Below are 24,945 nucleotides of genomic sequence, written 5' to 3' on the forward strand. Positions count from 1 at the left end.
AATTACATTCAATGTTATATAGAAGTCTCAAAAAGAATTAGGCATGTTCATATATAGGTGTATACTACATATGTGTAAAGTTTCGTGACGATATTTTGTTTTGCGGGGAGTTTCATGATGATATACATTATTATGCATATGAATAAACACAAAAGTGGTAAACAAATTCTGATTTCGAAAAAGGTCAAGAGTAATAAACTGTCACAATTAAAAATCCATGAACTTGTCTTTTTTGCGGGGAGTTTGATGATGATATACATTATTAGGCATGTGATAAACAAAAGTTGGTAACGAAATTCTGATTTCGGAAAAAGTCAAGAGTACATGCACTGTCACAATTCAAAATCCATGAACTTGTCCTTTTGGGTGGCTCACATGTTGACGTATTTCATGATTAAACTTTATAAACATGTACTATAGAACCATATTAACATATTTAGTTATTTTCATATTATGTTTGAACTGTCAAATATGATTTTTTCTTTGAAGAGGGACTCTATGGAGCCCGGGCTTGAATTAACTAGATGATACCCCACGCGTTGCTACGGGAATCGGTTGAAATATATTTCAATGAGATTTGGCTGTATGGAATATAAATATTTAGATTAAAAACATGTGAACCAAAATAAAAGAAATATGATTTATTATATTTGGTTATGCACAGTTGTAATATGTTTATTGAATATAAGTAGAATCACAGAATGAAAATATTTTCCGTTGCATGGCATCTGGTGATGGCCTTTTCTCATGCATAGTTGCATCTTGAGGTGGGACTTATGTAATCCATAATTGTATGGTGATGTGGCATGCTTGCACGTTGAGATAAATAAGTTAGTGGGAATGACTCTTTTAGGTATATAGGAAATATGAGAGTTATTTCGAAATGGTAGCACTATAGTTTTAAAACATGACAAAATTTTGGCTTGTATTCTGGAAAATCATCTGCCTAGTTACCTCTGTGAAACTCAACAAACTAGGTTATATAATATCTTATAACACAAGAACTACCTAGGAAACTACACACTCTTTCAATTTCCTGCCCTCAAAGTGTAAAGTGTTCTTGTCGAAGATACATTGTGTTAAAGCTTTTGACTGAAAAAATGGAGCTTTAATTGTCAAAGCCTTGAAATGTAGAGGGATGCATGGTCATTCTACAAATACGATCCATGCATGCATTTCCTTTGTTTCTTTCGTCGTGTCATTAATTGCCAATAGTTTTGGCATCCTAAGGGGGCCTCAAAGCATATGTCACATGGTAGTCATTTATCGTTGTACCTTTTTGTCCCCACACTTAATAAATTGTCATGCTTTCCCTTCCATACGTTTTTGGTTCAAATAATTTGTCCAGTTAGGTCCATCTTGTCTCCCTATCCACTATTAATGTTTGTATATGCTCTTATAATGTATGCATCAATCTCTAGTAACTGTGGTGAAATAATTGCCATATAATTAACCCCACAACTTTTTCATGACAAATCCCTATTTGGAATTGGATAGAAAAGAATGGTCCTTCAGAGGAAAAAATCATCACAACCCAAGTATATCGGATGGACGATTCTTGGCTCCCATGACTTGCTCGGTGTGGCATGACCTCCCATCACCCATCCTCGCACCTCCCTTCGCCCCTACTTTTGCTGGTGATTCTAGCAGAAGCGGCGACCCCCTGTTGCCTCAAACCGGCCGCTCCTTGCTATCTAATACTACCTCTGTTTGGGTTTCTTAGTCCCCTTCGTATTTTGTGCCAAACTTTGACCTTAGATACAATGAAAACATTATAAGTTATGTGTCATGAAATTATATTGGCAGATACGTATTTGAAGGAAATTTCAAATGATATTATTGTTGGTACATATAAATTATATTATGCTAGTTAAATTTATGGTCAAACTTTGACCCAAAGTGTGAGTGGCACTAATAAATGCGCAGGAAGATAGTAGGTTCCATGGTCTTGTCCAGAGGAAAGGGACGAGGAGAAGGTGGTTAGGTTGATTGTCGTGGAAACCACTTGGCTTCAAGTCCTAGACTTGGCAAGGGTGCTGACATTTTCCTGCAATTATTCTAGGCTACCCGGTGATGTTTTTTTAGTGGGAGACGATGTTCCCGTCGGCTGTGAGGCACACGTGGTGAGTCTGTCAATCTCAATATCTTCCGGATCAACATTTCAGAGGTGCTCATAGAGGTACGGTTTGCGTGTGTCTATTGATATGGGTGGGTGTATGTGTGTTTTTATGAGTGTGTTGTGTGTTCGTTCTGCATTTCTGGAAAAAGAGTTGAGATTAATCTTGTGGATATTAGTGTCCCATGCATTTAGTTTGGATTTTTAATGCAATGCATGTAGTGATGTTTTATCAGCTGAAAGAGTGATTTGCTAAGTTACATGGATACAATCCGATGTTCTGTTTGCGGTGTGGTCTTCGGTTATCTGTTCTCTATGTGGAGTAATATTTTCCACAATATGTATTAATGATGGTTTGTGTGACTAATATTTGCATGGATAAAGTAAATAAACTGTTTTAGTACATTCTGATGTTCCGTTTGATATACTGGACAAAGGTTTTGCCCAAATCATACGTACTATAGTTGGTTTTAATAATTAATAATTTCTGCGAGTAAAAATGTTTTAATATGTTACTGAACCACGTGCTCTGCAAGACTAGTGCATACTTTTAGAATCATCATCTTTTAGCATGTACAGTTACTTCAAGCTTAAAGAGTTTACATTTCGTAAGCATATAGATGACAATAGATTTGTTTTTCATAACTACGGACAATTATCATCTAGAAAAGAAATTAGTCACCCCTTGTTGATGTCTTCATAAGAATTGAGATCTTCATAAATAAACATATAGGAAGATCATAGATATTAGACTTTGTAATTTTATGTGAACACATATAATACGACAAAACATACAAGTATTACAAACAACGATAGATCATACGCTTGTGATGAGTATTAAATCCGCACATCGGCATAATACATATCACGTAGAAACCAAATGGAATCTAATGATATGAATATAACTTTATATCATATGTCCAATTGTAATTATACATATTTTGGTCTAACAATATTAATACAAAATATATCTACCAATCTAATATCACTGATAAACATTCATCCAACTTGTGGTTGGTATCCCAGACATTGATCTAGTACTACAAATACTTGTTGGCATGGGTTTGTTCAAGATAGGTAGCAAAATCATTTATTTCTTAAGAAATATAATTGTTGTCGGCTCTATGCCGTACAAGCTGGTGTAACTATATTACACGAGAAAACATATATACGTAAGAAAGAGTGTAGACCAGTTGGCTTGAAGAATAGGGTGACATATAACAGATAGAGTAAACACAGACAAATAAAATTAGTAGTACCTCTATGACTTTGATTTTGACTGTATAAAACATCATATATCTTATATCTTATATTTACTAATTGGAACACCATCTGAGCCTCCACGTTCGTCCTAATTAACTGAAGAAAATAACCATTAGATCTCAATATTGTGATTCAGATTTAAGGAGGCAAGAAGGCATAATTGAAGATAAAAGTAACCATCAGATCTAAATTATCTGATTCTGAGTTAATTGGAGAGGAGACATAGTTGGAGACATGGAGTATTGTTTTCTTACCCTCCTACAAGCGTACGAGGCAAAAGTTGATTTCCTATCATGTACATCTTGGAACGGCAACATGCAACATGTAGGGTTCTATGCATGCATGTGCAAACAGGACAAACAAAATCACAATTCTTTTTTTCTGCCTTTCTGAATATATATAGGTCCTTGTTCTCAAAAGAAAATAAACATATGTATGTCGTTGCTCCCTCTATAAAAAGGCAAGTATGTAGCTGGTCATGATCAGCTCAGCCGTCTCCCTCTCAATCTGGTATTGTCTTCCTTTGTCATGATGCTAGCCAAGGTCTCCACCATGGCTTCCATGTTTTGTTTCCTTCAGCATCAGGTTCCTCCTAACATAGATACGAGTGTATCTATACATATTCTCAATCATGTCGTCGTAGCCGTTTCCTTTTTCTCGCAGCATCTAACCAAGTTGGATGAGGAGATACAGCTATGCTATGTTTTTGATAGATCTGTGTTCATGAAAGACGATGGAAGTGATTTCTATAGATTCAGGTGAGCATAATTCCCCTCTCTACAGTTTCATGTAATTATAATGTCCGTCATTTTTTAATGTAGAAACGGATCTCAATAGTAACATTGTGATTAGTATTATGGAGCGATATTTTACATCCAGAAAAAACAGTCATATTGAGCAAATTAGTTCATGCAGCGATGCCATTCATCCAGGAAAATAGTATTTGTAGCTTCATATTTTCCATATATAAGTACAAATATTGGCATGAAATTAAGTAGAATAATAGCTGTATACTGGAGTTGATCTGCTGGCGCACTTCATGCTATAGCCTTCCAGAATAGGTCCAAGAAGTAGGATCTCTTCCTTGCATAGTTGTTGGAATAGAATCTCTTCCAGAAATGTAATTATAAGGATATGAATAACAATTAGTTTTTTGTGGAATTCTGTTTTCACATGCTTCTTTATGGACCATGTCGAAAATCGAAATATGTATTTTGTACCCCTGACTAATTAATTTTTTCTTGATTACGGTGTTGATTGAGTGTAACTATTGATTACTCTGAAGATACAGAGTACTATTTTCTTAAGAAGATTAAAATAATTTCCATGGCTGATATGATTGCTTTCATAGCAGTTTGGAAGTGCAGAGATATCATTAGTAATTGGGTGTGATTATGTGGACGCATCTGTATTAGTATTTTCATCTGACAATACCGAGTTAGTAGACTTATTAATTTTACTTTTGTTGGCAGGAATCATTTGGAAGCAGTGACCATGAGTTAATCCATTGTTGCACTAAAATAAAAGATCGGCTATTTTCTTGTGCTAACAATGTAAGATTATAACACTTCTTATGTAATATGTTTTCTCGAATGATGCACCTTCAATTTTCTCTCATTAGGTAGTAAGACATGAATAACTAAATTTTACTGCAGCTATGCAACTTTTTCCTGATAGAGGTCCACTCAAGGAAACAAGATGCAATGATGCTATGCTTTTGCGCATGTGATATACATCCAATACAATTTATGATCAATTCAGTTTACTTTAGTTGAAGTTCGTTTTGTCCCCTAAGGTCTCATGGTATATCAGTTGGCAAGTATCTGAAGCATAAATGGAGAACTACTCCCTTTGTAAATGTATATAAGACGTTTTTGACACAAGTCTCTAAAACATCTTATATATATGTACATAGGGAGTAAAACATTGGAGATATTGATGCAAGTATTGTACTTACAAGAGGCAATGATGCTACCTTGAGAGCTCATGTCATTTATTTTCTTATATGCAAACAAGGAAGTATAAATCTGTATATGTACATGGATATTTGGATATCCATAAACTGCACAGTTTGCCCCCTGGCCCAAGAAGAAGAGCTCCAAGAAGAAGAGCTCCTGCGCGCCGCTTCTATTGCAGGAGCAGAAGTGAAGTTTCGTGGCCACTGAATGTTCCCTTTATTTTTTTATGCTCCTATAGATCATTAATCAGTTTGGCTAGGATAGCCTGAATATTATGAACATCTTTACTATTAACGGGATTTTGTAATTGCTAGCCGGTGCAGTTGCCCGGGTTGATGACTAGTATTATTACTCATAAAGGAATTAATGTCATTACATTGTTCATAATAATGTGCCATCATTCACCTAAAAAAATAACATATTAATTGAAGCCCTAGAAATTTTGATGGTCTCTTTGCTAGTTAGATCATAACATTGGGGTCTTCACACAAAATAATAGCTCAAGAAAAGCCTTGAAATAGAAAGCCGTGATCAAATAAAATTATACTATGCTCGTGTGGTGTTCGACGGTCGGGTGTGAAGGCCTGAGGGCCGAGAGGCACTGTTTGGCACTCGGCAAAGTGTTTTCCGAGTGCCAATATTTTGGCTCTCAGCAATTTCTGTTTGCCTGAGAGGTGTCCGCTGGGTGGCCTTTGCTGAATGCAACTCTCAGAAAAGACTTTGCCGAGTGTTTTGTGACACTCGGCGCACGTGCCGATTCCAGTAGTGGCAGCTACCTCATGTATCGCGTCTTGCGGCCATCATGGCGGGGGTGGCGGGCATGGCGGACCTAGCCCCGCACCCCATGCTCGTGGCGCTGACCTTGCTGGTGGGATAGTACACGACCAACATTGACCGGAGCTCCTCCCTCGCGGTGGAGGACCCGCCGGCGCACCCTTTGAATTCGCTGCCGCTGGCTGGCCTGGTCAGCGTGGGAGGGGACACTCCCTCCCCATGGACTGGGCCAGGTAGGGCTGCCCACCTGTGTGGGCCTAACACGGCTTCTGTGGGCTGGCCCAAGGATGCTTGGGTGCATCGGGGCCCAGCTGGCCCTTGGAAGCGGCAAATTTGGCGTGGACTATGGCTCCTGCGAATCCGGCCCTCTGGCGGTGGATGCGGCGTGGGAATCTTACCCGTTAGCGGGTGTCCTTGCATCTAGGGCAGATGTCGCCCGTTTCAGCCCGAAAGTTCACTTCTTTTCGCTGCGCTGCCACTGACCTCTGCTTCCTCCCCCTCCTTCTATCCCGTCGCGCTACCGCCAGACTCCACGACGCGGCCGCGCTCCTTCGCCCTCGCCTGCTCGCACACAGCGGCCCCGATGATGCCGCGACTGCCTATGGATGAGACTCTGCTCCCAATGCGGCCGCTGGACTGGCCCGAAACCACTACAATACATGAAAAATTGACTGGCACGCTACAATACTAGCGCCAACATGGGCCGGCCCAGTTACACACGCCCTGTGTTTTTCTGGCGACAACTCGTCGCAGCGAGCATCTAGTCATAGCTCTTGTCTCTCAGTACCAAGTTCTCTTGTTCACACTACCTGTTCAATGAATAAGGACTTGTTCATAAAGCAACTCTACAAAAGTCATCATAAATACCAACTCCATTCTTGTCGTGGTTTTGTCACGGCAGATGTTCTAGTGAAATGACTTAGTCATGGAGCCATCGTGATGGGTTAGCTTAAAGGGGTTAAAGCGGACAAGAGACACAAGAAATTATACTGGTTCAGCCCGTTACAATGAAGATAAAAGCCTACTCCAGTTGTGATGGAATTGCTAGGGTTTCGATGACCAGGGAGCGAATCCGCTTTGCCTGGCTATCGAGTTATTGTTTCTTGTCCCTAAACACCGGGTCGTCCCTTTATATACACAGGTTGACGCCCGCCGGTTTACAGAATCCCGAGGCCGGCTCATAAATGTGCCCGGCTCGGTTTCTACATTTCCTTGCCTACTAGAATAAGTTACATATCATATGGCGGTTTATGTCTATGGGCTCTAACCCGCCCTTGGGCCTTCATGTTAGATCTCCTCTATAAAGCGCCATACCTCTTGTCTTTATGGGCTTCAAACATGACTAACCCCTTGTGGACATAACCCGGCCCCTCATGGCCGGTTTACACTTAATAGTACTATCCCCAACATTAGGACCCAGATTGATTTGAACTCGTTCATGTCAATCTTCAACACTTAGAAGAATTCCTCCTTCTGCACCTTCGCGCAGATCTTGTAAACCGCCATGACGTCATCCTCCAGGTTCGTAATAAACCGCCATGACGTCACCTGTTCATTAAAACCGAAGATACCCTTCATTAATGATCCTCCAACAATCGATGCAACAACTTTGCTGCATGTCCATTTTTTGGGCTCCTCGATTTCCGCGCCTGTCGCTTATCTCTTTGTCTTATAAATAGGGCCGAGGGTCCCTTTTCTTTCCTCCCGTTGCCTCTTCGTCTCTCTTCTATCTCGTGTCGCCTCAGCACTCGAGCGCCGCCGCCGTTGTCGACCTTCGCTTCTACCTCAACTCCGGCCGATGCATCACCCTGACCGTACCAGAAACCCGCAGCGCCTCTCCGCTGTTTCACAGCTTCAGTAAGTTGTTCTTCCTTTCCTCTGTAGATTCGCTAGGGTTCGCGCGAGTTCATAGAAACTTCATGGTATTCTTCCCTTGTTCTTCATTAGATCCTATGTAATGGACTCCAAACTTGATGTACTTCCATTCATTAGTAATGATAACCCTTATTTTGTCATTAAACCATGTTCTTTGTGCGTAAAAATCCAATCTGGAACTTCACAAACTGCTCAGGCACCAATTTTTAGGTCTAAAATATTTTCCTTTTCCTGACATGTGGTAGATCCAAAATTTCAATGTGAACCTGTGAATCTTGTTTTTCCTCACTTAGTCATTTTTTTGCTTCAGATCTGTACTTTAATTGTCTGCGTAGGCGGTTTATCCTTTAGAAAATAATCTGCCATATGCCATTAGTCCCCTCGTAAACTGCCAGTCGCTTTACCATTTATAATAGCATCAACCTTCCGGTTTAACAATTTTGCATGCTTGAATGCTTTTTCCTTAACCTACTATGCTTTATGCTTGCTAACCATGAGTCTTAAACCGGCATCAATCTTTTCCAGCTCCTCATTCGAAATGGCCAAACAATTTTATGCTTGTAACTGGCTCCCTTCCCGGGTTACTGAAGAGCAGCTAGATGGATGCGTCAGAACTAGCGTTTTACCAAAACAAAGCGAAATCCACTGGCGTATTCCCAGTCCAGAAAATCCTCCTACCCCAAAAGACGGCGAGGTAGTGGTATTTGTTGATCACATGAACCGTGGTTTTAAACCGCCTGGATCCAAGTTTTTTCGTGATGTGCTTGCCAGCTTCCAGATCCACCCTCAAGATATTGGACCCAACTCTGTGTCCAATATTTGCGACTTTCAAGTGTTTTGTGAAGCCTATCTGCAAGAAGAGCCAACCGTTGAATTGTTCCAGGATTTTTTTATTTGAACCGTCGTACTGAATTCGTAGATGGGCCCAACACTGAACTTGGCGACGTCTCCATTCAGGAAATGAAGGATGTCAGCTTCCCTCACGCCAAACTTCACAGTCATCCTAAGGATTGGAACCAAACTTGGTTCTACTATAAGGATACTTCCCTTGAAGATGAGAACCCTCTGCCGGGTTATCGTGCTCACCGGCTTACCAACACACACCCATTTCCGCAACGACTGACTGCCAAGGAACGGTCCACATACGCACCACAACTCGCCAAGCTCAGAGCTTTCATGGCTAACGGTTTGACAGGAGTGGATTTTGTTCGTTGCTGGATATCTTAGAGTATTTTACCGTTAAGCCGTCGCCCCGGTTTAATGTGTGAGTACACAGGGGACTCAAAAGATCCTCAACGTCATATTGATATTCAGCTAACAGAATCTGAATTTACTGAGTTTGTTAAGGAGATGCTGAATGAATCGGAAGATGTCTGCAGTAGGACCGGGTTAAGTCCCTTTTATACATTGAATAAACCGCTAGCTGTAAGAATTGCCTCACTCCTGCTTTGTACTTGATATTCTTGACTATGCAATCTTTTATATCCTCTGTCAATCTTTTAACAGGGTGACGACCCATTTTGGAAGAAGAAACCTCAAGATAAACTGGCCAAGACCCCTCGACCTAAGACGAAGGTTGTCAAGAGACCTGCCAAGAAGAAGGCAGTTGAATCCACTGGGTTGAACCTCGACGATGATCTTGATAATCTGGCCTTAGAGGTAGAACTTGACTCTCTTGGTTTGTTTTTCATACACCTCATTGACAATGATTATTATTAGGATGACGCTGAAGGCAGCCAAGCTGATGACGCAGAGGTAATTATCCTTTCCTCCGGTTCAGACCCTCTGCCAACACAAAAAATCCGTCAAGCAATCCGGAAAGTAAGATTTTCTCACCCCTAGCTCACTTGGACCCACACTTTCTTTTGAAGAAGCAGCAACACGAAGCTCGTCGCACAACCCGGCACAATGGCCAAGTAGTCACTTCAGCCGGTTTATCGAACACTCCAGTTCGGAAGCGTCAATCTGAGATCTCACCCACTTCCGATCCTTCTTATCCCAAGGTAGGTTATTTCCGACAACCCCTTAATCCGTCTGATTCCAATTATCAGGGAACGCCTCATTCATCATCTGGCGAGTCAACGGCCACACAGCTCCCTCCTCTTAAGACTGTTCCTGGGTAAATACTTTAAAATTAATATTTTGATGCTTCATACTTGCATGTTATACTGACCTTTATATCTTTTCCTTTTAGGGCCAAGGCCAGACCCAACAAGAAAGCTCGGGTGAATAAACCGTCTGATGACCATGTGATTGTTGAACCGGAGAGAACTCCAGAACCGGAAGGAACGAATGCTGACACCATGTTTGATGATCCGCCCTCTCAAGACCATGATTTTGTTGAACAAGTAGAAGTTGACGCAACATGCCATGATGATAAACCGGCAAGCCCGGTCTGAACTAATGATAAACCGTCAAGTCCAGCTAAGGCCGCTGATAAACCGTCAACTCGAGTAAAATCTACTGGTGACAAGGAAGATGATATTATAATTACTGGCGTTGGCCACACCACCCCTGGCAATCCTGTTGCGTTATCAAAGCATAGTGCCAAGGAGGAACTTTCTGCTATGGACAAAGGCAAGTGGAGCACAGACTTGTCAAGCTACACCCACCTGAACGCCCAAGAACTTCATTCTGGTTTTTTAAACCGTTTGTACACAAATCATGATTATGAAGCCGGTGTAGTGAATCTGATGAAGGAGCGTTACATGCTCTTATTATGTACATAATTATGACAATGTATATATTATGATCAATATAATAAAACCGGAGCCTCAGCTAAAGCGGGATCTCTGTTGTTTTTATTACATCATGTGTGGTTACATGGGGGCTTCTGTTTATAAAGCGGAGTTCTATTTCCCATTGATCGGGCTTATGAGGCCACATGTATTAAAGAAAATCACATGGGGGCTTGGTCGTATTCGAACCATAGCTACACCTCTTGATCGGTGTAAGGCCACCAGGGAAATCACTTGGGGGCTTGATCGTATTTGAACCATAGCTACACCTCTTGATCGGCTTAAGGCCAAAAGGAAATCATGTGGGGCCAAAGAGAGTGTTGCAACAACACAACTCAAACATAGGCACCCACCAAGCACAGCTCAAATGTTGCTTGGTGTCATGGTTTTGTCACGACAGATGTCCTAGTGAAATGACTTAGTCGTGGAGCCATCGCGACGGGTTAGCTTAAAGGGGTTAAAGCGGACAAGGGACGCAAGGAATTATACTGGTTCGGCCCCTTACGATGAAGGTAAAAGCCCACTCCAGTTGTGATGGAATTGCTAGGGTTTCGATGACCAGGGAGCGAATCCGCTTTGCCTGGCTCTCGAGTTATTGTTTCTTGTCCCTAAACCACCACCGGGTCATCCCTTTATATACACAGGTTGACGCCCGACGGTTTACAGAATCCCGAGGCCGGTTCATAAATGTGCCTGGCTCGGTTTCTACCTTTCCTTGCCTTACAGAATAAGTTACATATCATATGGCGACTTATGTCTATGGGCTCTAACCCGCTCTTGGGCCTTCATGTTAGATCTCCTCTGTAAAGCGCCATACCTCTTGTCTTTATGGGCTTTAAACATGACTAACTCCTTGTGGACATAACCCGGCCCCTCATGGCCAGTTTACACTTAATAGTAATATATATCCCCAACAATTCTTATCATAATTAATTCAAACACCCGTCAAAAAATGTGGGATCCACACTACCTAAATTCATGACCTCTCCAATCTCACTTTCAATAACACTACAATCAAATTTAACACACTTTCAAATTGTGGGATCATTACTACCTAAGTCATGACCCAAACACACTTTCACGAGTATTAGTATTATCATAAATAGAAGGCATATTTTCATCATAGTAAAATTTCTTCTCCAAGGTATGGAATGAACAGTTCATATTCACTAAACCCGTCATCCTCAAGCTTAAGTATTCCGTATTATTAGCGCAACTAATACTCATAGCGAACATACTAATAGCATTACCTTTTGCTTATTTCTTTAGAAAATTCGACATATCTATTGCAATCATCACTAATATCCTTTGCGAGAGTACATTCTAGTGTTAACTACTGTCTATAGTTGATGGTTAGAAGTTTAATTGATTAAAGCTTTATATGCTTATATTGTTAATCATCTTTTCATCTCCACTAATCTTGATCCGTATGATGTCTTCTGAATACTCCATTACATTCTTGAGGACATGGCATGTTGCTACTAATCTTGTGAAGTTTAATAAAGTTCAATGTTTTGACATAATGTTGTAGTGTAATTCTGTAGTGGTGACGTATGAATGTGGAATACTTATTACTTCACCATTAAGGACCAAGTGGAGACCGTTGTGTGATTAGTTCATCTTTGGTGGGTGGTTGGAGTGATAGAAATTACCAAACTCTATGTTTATGAACTGTTGCATGAGGGGTTGTTGGAACCCTAAAGTGCAATGCTATGGTTATATGCTATCTTAATTTTTTTGTGAACATATGTAGAATACACCTGCTTGCATAGAGGGCATAATGATAAGTATGATGTTTTTCAATAATTACAACACATTATTATAGGTTCCACCAAACAAAAAACTATCAAAGCTTTGTAGCTTTTACAGGGAATCCTTGCTAAAGTTATTCTTGTGATGAAACAAATCATCAAACAACCTCTGCAGCTTTTACAGGGAATCCTGGCTAAAATTTATTGACCAATTTCTTCTTCTTCTCATCGTGTTCAACACTCTTACTTATAGAAAGATGGCTACAATAACCCCCCTACACTTGTGGGTGATCAGGTAGCCATGTTAGGAGGAGGTGGGCAGTGTCCCTCCAATTAGTGCTGCCAATAGGAGGCCTGTTGAGCTTTAGGGAAGCCAATAGAGGGAAGCGGCATGGGAGAGAAGGCCCTAGTACATCGTGGAGGTGGCCGACTTGACGTGACATATAAGTGGAAGGGACATGATGCGTCGTGGACGATGGCCGAGGTATGGTTTGTCGTGGATATGGTTAGTTCAGTGAGAGAGGAAGTTGGTAGAATCGTGAGCTCGTATGCACAGGTGGCAGGCGGCACTAGTTCGCAGCTGTGTGGTCGGGAAGGAACGTGTAGGGGAGGAGGTGTGTGGCGCTACGGGGGACAAAGGAGGAGGGACACAGAGGACGAAGGAAGATGGATGAGGTGCGTAGGGTGAGGATCATGGGGTCGAGGCACTGGGATGGGGGATAATAAGGTTACAACAAGGGGTGTGTAGTTTTTCCTTGTTCTCTGTAGTTCGGGTTTTGGTGTTGGAGAATGAGAAATTCTTTGTAGATTAAGAGTTTGATGTACATGAAAACATATTAAGTGAAAATTAAGCAATGACAGAATGATGCAACCACCAAATAACAATGGAATTTTGCAATTACATTTCGTTCATCATCAACTTGAAAAACACAGCTCCATCAAAAGATGACAAGCAGAATCCATATACCAACAAGAACTCTGCAGAAGCAACAACCAAGAAGCCAAACAGTGGGCAGGGGCTAGGGAGTAGCGCTTACAGAGCAAGAAAGACCGGGCCCGGACATTGTTAAGGTTCACCAGAAGCCTCTGCAAGTCGCCTAGAAGGTTCTCCTAGATGGGCTTCACTCCATTTTCCAGGCTTGTGATCATGTGCTTGGCACCCCTCCTTATGTTAGGGATGCATGCATGGAAACATAATAATTCTGGCACGACAGAAAAACGAGCACTTCTTCTCATAAATGCCATGTTCCTATGTTTGGTATCGATGTGCCAGATGTTTCAGTTTTATATATGTGTCAGTATATCGTTTGATAGGATCTATAATGACATTTGTTCTCTTTATTACGACACATCACAGAGTTGTCAACTTTAAATTCAACAATCCACACCAGTCGCCCTGAATCGTGCCGTCGCCGTCAAAGATTGACCATGGAAGGTGCTTTACAAATACGACATGTATAATTGAAATATCGATATCATTGTGTCATGTAAACGCGTGTATGTCACAATTTGCAAATTTGGATTCATATAAAACATGATAAACATACAATTTTTAATTCAACACATACTTTATATGTGTATGTATTGAATGCGCAAACGGTGGTACGACAGCAATTTGCTACTGTGGCAAATTACTTTTTCCACTAGCAAAACATTAGCAGCGTTTGCGGTAGTTACTAACTATTGAGCATGTTTGCGGCACTTGACTTCTGTAAAAACTGCTCTGAACAAAGTACACCGGCGGTGTTCGAGACAGGCAAACACTGCCATTGTTTATATAGGACTACAAGAGTTTGCGCCCGTGAATGCTGCCAGCATGGTGCGTACTAGTAGTGTTTGCCACGCCGCTAGAGACCATCTACTAGTAGCATTCCCTCGAGACACTGCTTGCAACTTGTTACCAGCAGCGTGGCAATGGCAGCGTGCCGCCTAGACGCTGCTAATTGGCTCCACGGAATGCTGCTAATGAGGAGGTCATGTACTAGTGATAGAGCTATGCTCCTCGGCAACCCCCCCTCGCACAGTAGCATCGAGTGATGACCCTTGATGCAACACTCAGCTGCTGTGCCACATCGGTGAAGAAAGCAGATGTATACGGGGGACAATGAGAATAGAGATAGATGGGGCGCGATGGAATAATAACGAACGCTAGAGGAATGGGAATATAATGAGATAAGCTTTGAACGCCAGAGGAAGGGGAACGAACGCGAGCGAATTGACTCACTAGGAAAAGGTGTACACGTGATGGGTGTATGTGGCGGCCGCTCCACCTGAAATTTAACCTTTGATCAGGGCAGAGAAAAGTGTTTTTTTTTCTATTGTATGGGGAATGGGAAGCATGCGTGCGGTTCAGCCTCTCCAAAGCGTGCATGTTTTTTAGCGATCTCTATCCACGTGAAATGCCTGCATTTGGACAATGTTCAAATAGTGCAAAAGAAAAGGAACATAATATAATCTTGCAAACCAAACAACCAACATTTTCTTAAAAAAACAACAAAGTAAAAACCTGTTTTCTTTCGAATATTAACAAAAAAATGTATATAAATAATCCCACTTCAATGCACCACTCCTCTTTCATCCAAAAAACAACATAGTGAAACCTGTTTACTTTTGAATATTTTAAAAAATGTATATATACAGTAACACTTCAATGCACCACTACTCTTTCTTATGGTGATAGTGTGATGCTCGAGGAGGCGCCGTCAAAGGACATGAATGTGGTTTCATCAATTTTTTGAATTGCATGCAGAAAAAACCCTACTATCATCGACAGCGGTAGGGAACATGAAAAGTGGCAACATGATAGAGTCACTAAAAATGTGTGGTGTTTTGTTTTCTTCCATGCAACACAAGGCACATTAAACTGCATACAAAGGTTAAAGGGAACCTTCTTTTAAGAAACACATTAGCGCTCACAAATATGTACATACACCCATCCCTAGAGAGACTGAGCCATCAGGTCTTGAGATTTATGAAGTCACCAAAGCGTCTCACTATCGACGCGATCGTCGCCTCCCACTGAAAGAATATTTTGTCCTCCTAACCAATGTGTCAAGCATGTGGTTTAATTCCTGGTGGTATCTGGGTATCACTGCCCTCCTAACCATATAACCAGAGGTTGGTTCTCAGGGTTAAAGCGAAACTGACCTATCCATGTATGGTCACACATACATCCACTTTAGTAATTGATACTGAAGTAGGATATGCATTTCTTATATACCTGGGCATGCGCCTCCCATCCCCTACAGTGCTATGCTGATGGGTATTCTGGTGGATAGATCAATTTTCTCTTCTGCCATGCACATGCATATTTGCTGTGAGAAGAAAATAAACTCTTCCAAACCAAACAAACACTTATCTCTAAACAAATCCAATCGTAGTAAACATCCATTTGCATTCATCTTTTTTGAAAAATGTAAAAAAAACTTTTGTATTAGTTATTAAACTCTTGAATATTATGCAACTATTCCACCATTTGTACATCCCACTAAAAACACATACACCACTCATGTTCCACCCGATGATAGTGCTAAACTAAAGGAGGTGCCGTCATCTTCTCCACCTGGTTTCAGATGAATTCGAGGTTTGCAGCCATTATCTTCTCCATGACCCCACCTGTACTTGGATGAACCCAAGGTCCCCACTTAAGTATGCATCATTCCTTGCTCTAGTCAAATATAATACTCCTATTAGAGTTATTTTGAGACGTAAGAAGTATAGTTTAAAAAATATCGCTGAAATATTGGTGAAAATTCTTGAAAATCATCTACCTAGTTATCTGTGTGGAATTCAACAAACTAGGCTATAGGATATCTAACAATACAAGAACTACCCATGAAAATACACACTCTCCTCAACTTCCTTACCTCTAAGTGGAAACATTTTTCTAGGATATGCATAAGCATGTGTACCAACAATCAAGAGAGGAGAGGCAAGAGCCCATCCACACAATGTTTTACGAATGGGGTACCTCATTGCAGACGCTACACCACCAACCCTAGACTTGTCGGACTACTCGCTATTAATACGCCTGTACAACCTTGGAAATAAAACATTGAGATCTCCACTAAACAACCTCTCAAGGTGCCAAATCTTCCCTTCCTTAGGAATCCTAGCGAGAACTATGGGAACCGACGGAGACACATTGTCAAAGGCAATGTCATTCCTATGTTTATAGATCGTCCAACACATCAACAAGATAAGTGCATGCAAGTCCTTCAAGATGAATCCCTGGCCACTCCACGATGAGCCAGGAGAGAACATGGTCATCAGTGGTCGGCTTCCACTCACCTCTCCCCCAAGATGATAGAACCTCTGCCCATACCATCCTCGCAAGCACACAGTTAACCAAGATACGCTCCATTGTTTCCTCCTCTTGATCACACAGAGGGCAAGCGGCTTGGTGGGGGCAATCCCCGCCTAGCCAACTGATATGATGTCCTACACCTGTTGCATCAGGCCAACCACGCAAAGAACTTGCATCGAGGAGGGGCCTTAGACTTCTAGGTCACATTGGCCACATTTTCAAGCTGCCGGCCTGCGAATTTGATAGCGTATACAGATAGCACCGAGTAGCTCCATTGTAAAGCTTTCATGTCGAACATACATTGTGTTAAAGCTTTTGAATAAATGGAATGGAGAATTAATTGTTAAACACTTCATACGTAAAGGGCCGCATGGCCTTTCTACAAATACGGACCATCGATGGATTTCCTCTGTTTCTTTCACCGTGATATTAATGACTAGGCTTTTGTCATCTTGAGGGGCTCTCGACGCGTATCACACAAGGTTGTCATTTATCGTTGTACCTTTGTGTCCCTGCATTTAATAAATTTCCATGCTTTCCCTCCAAGACACTTTCTTGTCTAGCAACTTATTCAGTTAGGTCCATCTTGTCCCCCTATCCACAAATAATGTTTGCACATGAAGTTTTAATGTGTGGATCGATCTCTAATAATAATTATGCACAAACAATTTTGTATACAATTAAACCGGTAGTTTGCTCATTATAAACTCTTAACTGGAATTGAAAAGAAAAAAATGGTCTGCCACAGAAAAATTATATTGAACGTGCGATCCTTAGATCCCACAACAGGTTGCGGCGTAACAGGACCTTCCATCCCCTCCCTCGCCCCTCACTTTGGCCCTACTCCCGCAGGTAACTGTAGCGGTGGCAGGGACCACCATATTGCCTCAAACTGGCCGCTCCTAGCCTTCTAGTAGGTTGTACCCTCGCATTCGCCTGCGCAGACCACCATCCACATTGCCTAAACCATCGACACCATGGCCGGAGGTCAAACGACACATCAAATAAGGTGCATAAAAGGGATTAACATCACATGCAATTCATAATTTAATGACATGCTATAGCCCGTTATGTTGGAGGAGTCCGTGTCGTCTTTGCGCAGATTTTGCAAAGAGTCTGCCATGGTAGCAGCTTTTGGAACTAACAGAAAACAACTGGCATCATAGGTAGGGCATGGAAGGGGGATGTGAGGACGTTGGGCCATCCCATTGGCGTTGACAACATGGAGGTATCGTAGTTGTCGCACGACCAGATCACCGGCTTGTGGTCGTTTCAGGGAGGCCATGGGAGGAGGGCGTGGGAGACGTTCGTTGCATCATTGTCACCAATAGTAGGCCTAGAGATCAGCACCACAACAAATAGAGGGAAGCAGCGCAAGAGAGAATGCCCTAGATGCAACAAACTCTTCAGCGCGCTCGTCCTTTGTCAACTACACACTCTCCTTGACGCCTGCTGTCGTGTCTCCTAACCATGTCGCCCAAGTTCCAAGCGGACGATTTATACGTGCTCACGACGATGCTTGATGCATGGATCCATCGTCAGGTGGGGAGGTGGAAGGCAGCCTGCGACGGGGTGGCCCTCTGTCGTCAAGTGTCATCAGATCGTAGTGGTGAGTCGGATCCATCACTGGCATGTGGTGAGGAAGAAGGTTGTAGGTGGTGCGACATGGAGGTGGTCGGCTCGGTACAATAAGGAGGCGGCAGGGCGTGCTGCATTGTGGAGGTAGCCGGGGCGTGGTGCATCATGGTTGTATAATGAGGGTTGATGTATAGAAAAAGGTCTTAAGTGACAAGCAAGCAAGCAACGACATGATAATAATGTCTACCATTCACATTGACTTTGCAATTACATTTTGTTCATCATCAAATGGAAAAAAGAAGCTCCACGAAAAGAAAACAATAAGATCCCATACACCAACAAGAACTATGGAGAGGCCAGAGCCACGAAGCCAGACGGTGGACAGGGGCTATGAAGTAGCAGTCGCGGAGCTAGAAGGCCCGGGTTGTGCCCTGTCCAGGTTTGCCAGAAGCCTCTGCAAATCGCCTAGAAGGTTCTCCTGGACGGGCTTGACTCCATCTTGCAGGTGCGAGATCATGTGCTTGACCCCGCTCATCATTTCAGGGATGCTCAGCTGAGTTGTCGGGGCAGGTGGGGGTGGATGAACGTTCGGTACCTTCAGAACCATCACCTGCAGAGAAGCATTAGGTTCTTGTTCTTGGACAATGTTTTCATTTCCATGTGTGGGCTGAGAAGATATGCCTTCATGCATAGGAAGCAAACCAGTTGTAGGAGGAACGTTTTCTTCCGTTGGCCTCTGCACACTTGTGACAGTATCTACCTCAACTCCTGGTTTCACATGGCTTATCACACCTTCTGGCCTCACTTGCCTGATAGGAATAGTGGGAGTAATAAGTAAGCCATGGTCAAGATGGTTTTTTGGTGGAGGGGCTTTCTCCACCTCTTTCCCTTTGATAGAAGAACCTCCACTTCCATCTTGATCATTCTTCCCTCCGCTCCCCGTGAATGCACCTTCGCCTTGTTTCTTTTCAGAATCACATGATGAATCAGATACCACAATTGTAGCATCTGCAGTAGCTTTTGCAAAAGAATCCTCTGCTGGACATTCAGGAACAACAACACCATTTGCAAAAGTATTCTCCGGCAAGAACGTTGTGCTCCTAAGCCTTCCGAGATACCTCTTTGCAGCCCGAGGAAAATACCTCCGATGAAATATGTCCTTGGCGAAGCCACGCACCAACAGCAAGACCTCCCGGACACCGACATCCTCCTCCTTCTCGTCGAGATCCAGCCCGTCAAGATCGTTGGTGTATGGCAGCAAGAGGTACTTGCTCCTCTTCCTCTTCCGCTTCGCGGAGAGCCCCAACCCGGTGCTTTCATCCTTGTTCTGGCCATCGTCGTACAGGTTGGCCATGGTCGAGGACCCACTGTGCTTCCTCCTCCTAACACAACAGTATATATATCAATCTCAAGTACATATAACATTGGCACCAAAGCATGAAATTATTAGTTTAAAACTAATTCTAGTACCGAACCAATCTCATAAAGGATGATCAATTCGATTTTAATATCACCGTAACTAATTCATAAGTTAATCTCTTGTGTTTGGTATAAGTACATTTTATACTACTAACTAGACTTACATAAAGAAATCAAATCTAAAAATGTAGTAGTATATGTATTAAGTATTTCTTTCTAGTTTTACACAACAGTTAGACTAAAACACTAGCCAGGATCAACGGTGCGTCAGATATGCAACGATTCCACGAGCTAACACCAGATGTAGCGCCTCGAGATTCTCCACAGTAGAACAAACCAAACTATAATTACCGTACCAGTTTAGCACAGACCTGATGGCAGATCGATGCGTGCGCTTCCTCTGCGTGGGCGTCTCCTGCGGGGCTTCCACCGCGCTGCCCTCGCCCTCCTCCGGGGCTTCTCCGGCCGGCAAATTGTGGTCGATCTCGTTGACGAGACCCTGGACGGAGCGGCGCTTGTCTCCCCGGCCGAGCGCGCGGCCCCTGGGCTCCTGCCTGGCGGGATCGACCAGGCCGACGGCCCTGGTGTTCAGGCCGGCGTGTGGGAGGGCCGCGAGGAATCCAGGAGGCGGCAGGTTTGCCACGCCGACGACGGCGTTACCCTCGGTGGGAGGAGGGTTGCAGGCAGAGATAAGCTCCCCGGCGGCTACGGCTTGACGTTCGTGTTCGTCTGGATCTCCCATCGCGCAGCCGGGCGGCGAGTGTTGGCTGGGGAACTGGGGATCGAGGCTTGGCTTGACAATGAGTGAACTGGTACTTTCTTCTTCTCTGCGGCCGGGCGGCGCGTGTTGGGTGAGGAGCGCCACCGCGTGCGTGCGTGCGTGAGAAGTGTTGTACTGGAGTGTCCAGACGTCAGCAGCCTTTGTCTTGCACTTTTGTCACACGAATCCAAAGCTCGGGTGTCGCCGGACGTCAGAGTGCGGCGCGTGCTCGGTGGCGAGGCGAACAGCCGTCAGCCCTTGTCTTGCTTCGATCGTCCTCCAACCTGCCGTCAGCCGTGACTAAAGCAGCCTGGCCTGGCGTGGCCTCATCTTCTCCACCTGGCCTCGGATGAGTCCAAGAGCGGCAGCCGTTATCTCTTCTCCACTTGGCCCCGGATGCTGCATTGGCTGCACACTATTTATATTTTATCTTCGCAATCACACCATTTTTCAGTGGAAATTCAATTGTTAATACATATGCAACTTTGGTGATAGGAAGTCATAACACTAGTACTTTCGATTACAGACTTGTCCGGCCCGGCAAAAAAGAATGAGAAACGTTTCCCACTGGCGGGCCGGCCTAATGGCCGCGCCGGTCCAACATGCGCCATTGGATTGCGACAAATCAAACGTCGCACAAATAACACAAGCGTTGGACGAGTGTCCGGTCCGTTTCCCACGCTCGTGTCTATCTTCACTTTCCCAATCTCCTTATCCTTTTCTCAACCGAAATCACTATGCACATGATACATCGGCGGCCGATCTCTGAACGAAGCTGCGATCGATGGTACCAACCCATGCAACCAAAGTGATGGACGGCTGTCAACATGTGTCGTGCATACATCGGTTGCCAAGGTGTCGTCTATGTAGCAGTGCTCTGTCTCAACACTCGTTGCTCCGCTCCTCGCATTCGCGCCTCCGCCGTTCTCTGAAATTCTGTTCCAATCCCGGCCTGACCACTGCCCATTGGCAGCCTCCGCCCAACGAGCAGACCTACTCAAAGCCCTTTCCACCCATCTCCAAGGCGAATTCCTCTACCCGTCTTTCAGATCTGAAACAGCGGCCATGGCCACCACTACTCTGGTTTTGAGACAATGCCGCGACCATCGGCTACCAGGGCTAGCTGCTTACTGGGGGCGGTGAGGTGCAATCTGCCGGGAGGCAGTCGGTGACGCGACTTGGGTGCCCCCTGTGTGCTGGAACCGGCGTCGGTGAAAGTTGCATCCCAGCGATGGTGGCTTTGCTGGAGCCATTCGTGAGGTGAGCTACAACCGGCAAGGTGTAGACATTTGTGCCAATTCTTGAGGGGATGGGCCAAAAACCAAAGTGGTATTTATAAAGTTGAAAAGGAGAGACTGGCACAAATTATTAATGAACTTGATATCAAAGCGGAATCCACCCTTCTTAATATGTCTGAGCGAGATATTAAGAATGAGAACGAGAAGAAGTTACAAGCCCTTATGAGAGAGGAGGAGATGAAATGGGCGCTTAGAGCAAAGGTTTCTAAGATCGTCCAAGAATATGATAATACATAGTTTTTCCACATGATAGCTAATGGGAAACATAGAAAGAGAAAGATAATTCAACTCGAACAAGATGAGGGTACAATTGTAGGACATGAAAAACTAAAATTGTACATCTCTGATTATTATTAGAAGCTTTTTGGAGCACCCTAGGAAAGTTTCATAGCTCTAGATGAGAGTGCGATTGGGAACATACCTTAACTTAACTTAGAAGAGAATGAGGTGTTGTCTGCTCCGTTCACTAAGAAAGAGGTGTTTGATGCAATAATGCAAATGAAGCATAATAAAGCCCCTGGGCCGGATGGGTTCCCGGCGGAATTTTATAAAAAATGCTGCCATATCATAAAGGTAGATCTTATGCCTATGTTCCATGATTTGTTCGATGGTCATTTAAATCTGTTTCACCTCAAATTTGGAACAAAAACGTTGTTGTCAAAGAAGGTTGAGGCTATTCTTATTGAGCAATTCAGACCGATCTGTCTTCTCAATGTAAGCTTTAAGATTTTTACAAAGGTTGGCACGAACATGTTGACACGAATAGCCCATTTGGTTGTGCAACCAACACAAACTGCTTTCATGCCAGGACGACACATCCTTGAAGGGGTTGTGGTCCTACATGAAACGGTGCGTGAAGTCCATACGAAGAAACTAGATGGTGTTATCTTTAAAGTGGATTTTGAAAAAGCGTATGATAAGGTCAAATGGCCCTTTTTTCAGCAAGCCTTACATATGAAGGGGTTCAATGAATCTTGGAGATCTCAGGTGGATTCATACATACAAAAAGGTAGTGTCGGAATAGAAGTCAATGATAATATATAACATTATTTCCAGACACGTAAGGGATTAGGGAGACTCCATGTCTCCTATGCTGTTTGACATTGTAGCGGATATGTTGGCAGTACTAATTGGTCGGGCCAAAGAGAGTGGCCAAGTAGGAGGACTTGTCCCCCACCTTGTACAGGGGGGTGTCTCTTTCCTACAATACACGGATGATACTATTATATTAATGGAACATGATCTTGCAAACGCTAGGAATATGAAGCTTGTATTTTGTCTTTTTGAGCAATTATCTGGGCTCAAACTCAACTTCAATAAAAGTGAATTGTTCTGCTTTGGGAGATCCAAAGAGGAACAAGATAACTATAGAAATTTGTTCGGTTGTGAAATGGGATCCTTACCTTTTAGTTATCTAGGGTTCGCAATTCATCATAGATGTTTAACGAACAATGAATGGAAATGTATAGAAGACCGATTTGAAAAGAAAATGAGCTGCTGGAAGGGCAAGCTAATGTCTTATGGAGGTCGATTGGTTTTGATAAATCCGGTTTTTATGAGTCTGTCGATGTTCCTTCTATCTTTCTTTGAGGCACCGGTAGGTGTACGGAAAAGACTTGACTTCTATAGATCCCGATTCTTTTGGCAAAGTGATGAGGCCAAGAAGAAGTACATATTGGCTATATGGGATATCATTTGTAGACCGAAAGACCAGGGCGGGTTAGGGATCGAAAATTTAGAGGTAAAGAATAGATGTATGCTTAGCAAGTGGCTATACAGAATATCTATTGAGACCGAGGGGTATGTGGGTGCAAATCTTACGGAATAAATACGTACACTCTAAGACTTTGGCCCATGTCACCGCTAGGCTAACAGACTCACCCTTTTAGAAGGGGTTAATGAGGACGAAAGTTACTTTCTTCCAACGGGTGTAGTTCCTAGTTGGTAATGGTACCACTACTAGATTCTGGGAGGATACATGGCTAGGGGAGACGCCTTTGGCTTTGCAATATCCCTCCTTATATAATATTGTGCAACGTAAGGAGGATTATGTCGCCACAGTATTATACTCAATACCGCTTAATATCCAATTTAGGAGATCCCTAGTAGGGGAACGTCGGAATGCTTGGTTGCACCTGGTCTATAGGTTGATGGATGTTCACCTATTTGACCAGGCGGATACAATTCGCTCGAAGTTAACCACAAATGGAATATTCTCAGTGAAATCCATGTATCCGGACCTAATTGACCCCGGGCCATTGTCGAGGTCTTTGCACATTTGGAAGATTAAAGTTCCGCTTCGAATTAAAATCTTTATGTGGTTCGTCCATAAAGAAGTCATTCTAACCAAGATAACTTAGTGAAAAGGAATTGGGTTGGTAACTCCAGGTGCTGTTTTGTGATCAAAATGAAATGATTATGTGACGCCCGGGTAATCATGCTACAGTAATTCCACGCTAATGATGCCACGTCACCTCGGTTACTGTTATTAATCTCGCGATGGTTCAAAAACGGTTCGAATTCAAATTTAAAATCAAGTCAAACGATTAAAGTTTTCAAAAGTCAAAACTAAAATGTTATTAATGTGACAAATAAATCATGGATATTATTGGTGGAGTAACAACAGTCATTATAAAATATTTAAATACCCTTAAGTGATTAAAACAACATCAAAACAATTAGTTGTACTCCTAATATATTTTTACCAAATACTAAACTATTTTTATTCTGAGGTAAAACTTCTTAGAACAGTGGATTAATTTGACACACTATTTTTGGAGCTGTTTTCATATTTTACTAAACCAAAAATATAGTGCAACTAAAATAAAAGAGAAATGGATAAAAGGTAAAGCAGAAATTAAAAAAAAAGAAGAAGGAGGAAACCCCCCTGGCCAACTGGGCCGAACGGCCCAACTGGCCGCCGAACCAGGCTACCCGACCGGCCCACCCTACCCCTGCTTAACCCCCCCACTCCCACCGAACCCTAGCCCATATCCCCCACTCTCCCCCCCGCTCGGTCCACTCCCTCCCGATCCGATCTGGATCGGGATCCCGTTGACGCCGCCCGCTACCTCGCCCCCGCCTCCTCGACACCGCACCATCGTTGGAC

General features: G+C 43.1%; 1 protein-coding gene across 1 annotated transcript; it reads right to left on the bottom strand.

Annotated features, from left to right (window-relative positions):
• Positions 1-18,608: 18,608 nt before the first annotated feature.
• LOC119273218 lies at positions 18,609-20,520 on the bottom strand. Its single transcript, XM_037554461.1, has 2 exons — positions 20,150-20,520; positions 18,609-19,741 (listed from the first exon to the last, which is right to left on the bottom strand). Exons 1-2 carry the CDS (start codon positions 20,518-20,520, stop codon positions 18,748-18,750), a joined length of 1,365 nt encoding a protein of 454 aa, XP_037410358.1. The 3' UTR covers positions 18,609-18,747.
• Positions 20,521-24,945: the final 4,425 nt, after the last annotated feature.

This window comes from Triticum dicoccoides, chromosome 3A (genome assembly GCF_002162155.2).
Source record: "Triticum dicoccoides isolate Atlit2015 ecotype Zavitan chromosome 3A, WEW_v2.0, whole genome shotgun sequence".
NCBI classification, from domain to species: Eukaryota; Viridiplantae; Streptophyta; class Magnoliopsida; order Poales; family Poaceae; genus Triticum; species Triticum dicoccoides.

Coding starts and splice junctions, on each gene's coding strand:
- LOC119273218 (XM_037554461.1), bottom strand. CDS start 20,520: ATGGGAGATCCAGACGAACACGAACGTCAAGCCGTAGCCGCCGGGGAG. Junction 19,742..20,149: donor ACGCATCGATCTGCCATCAG/GTCTGTGCTAAA, acceptor CTGTTGTGTTAG/GAGGAGGAAGCACAGTGGGT.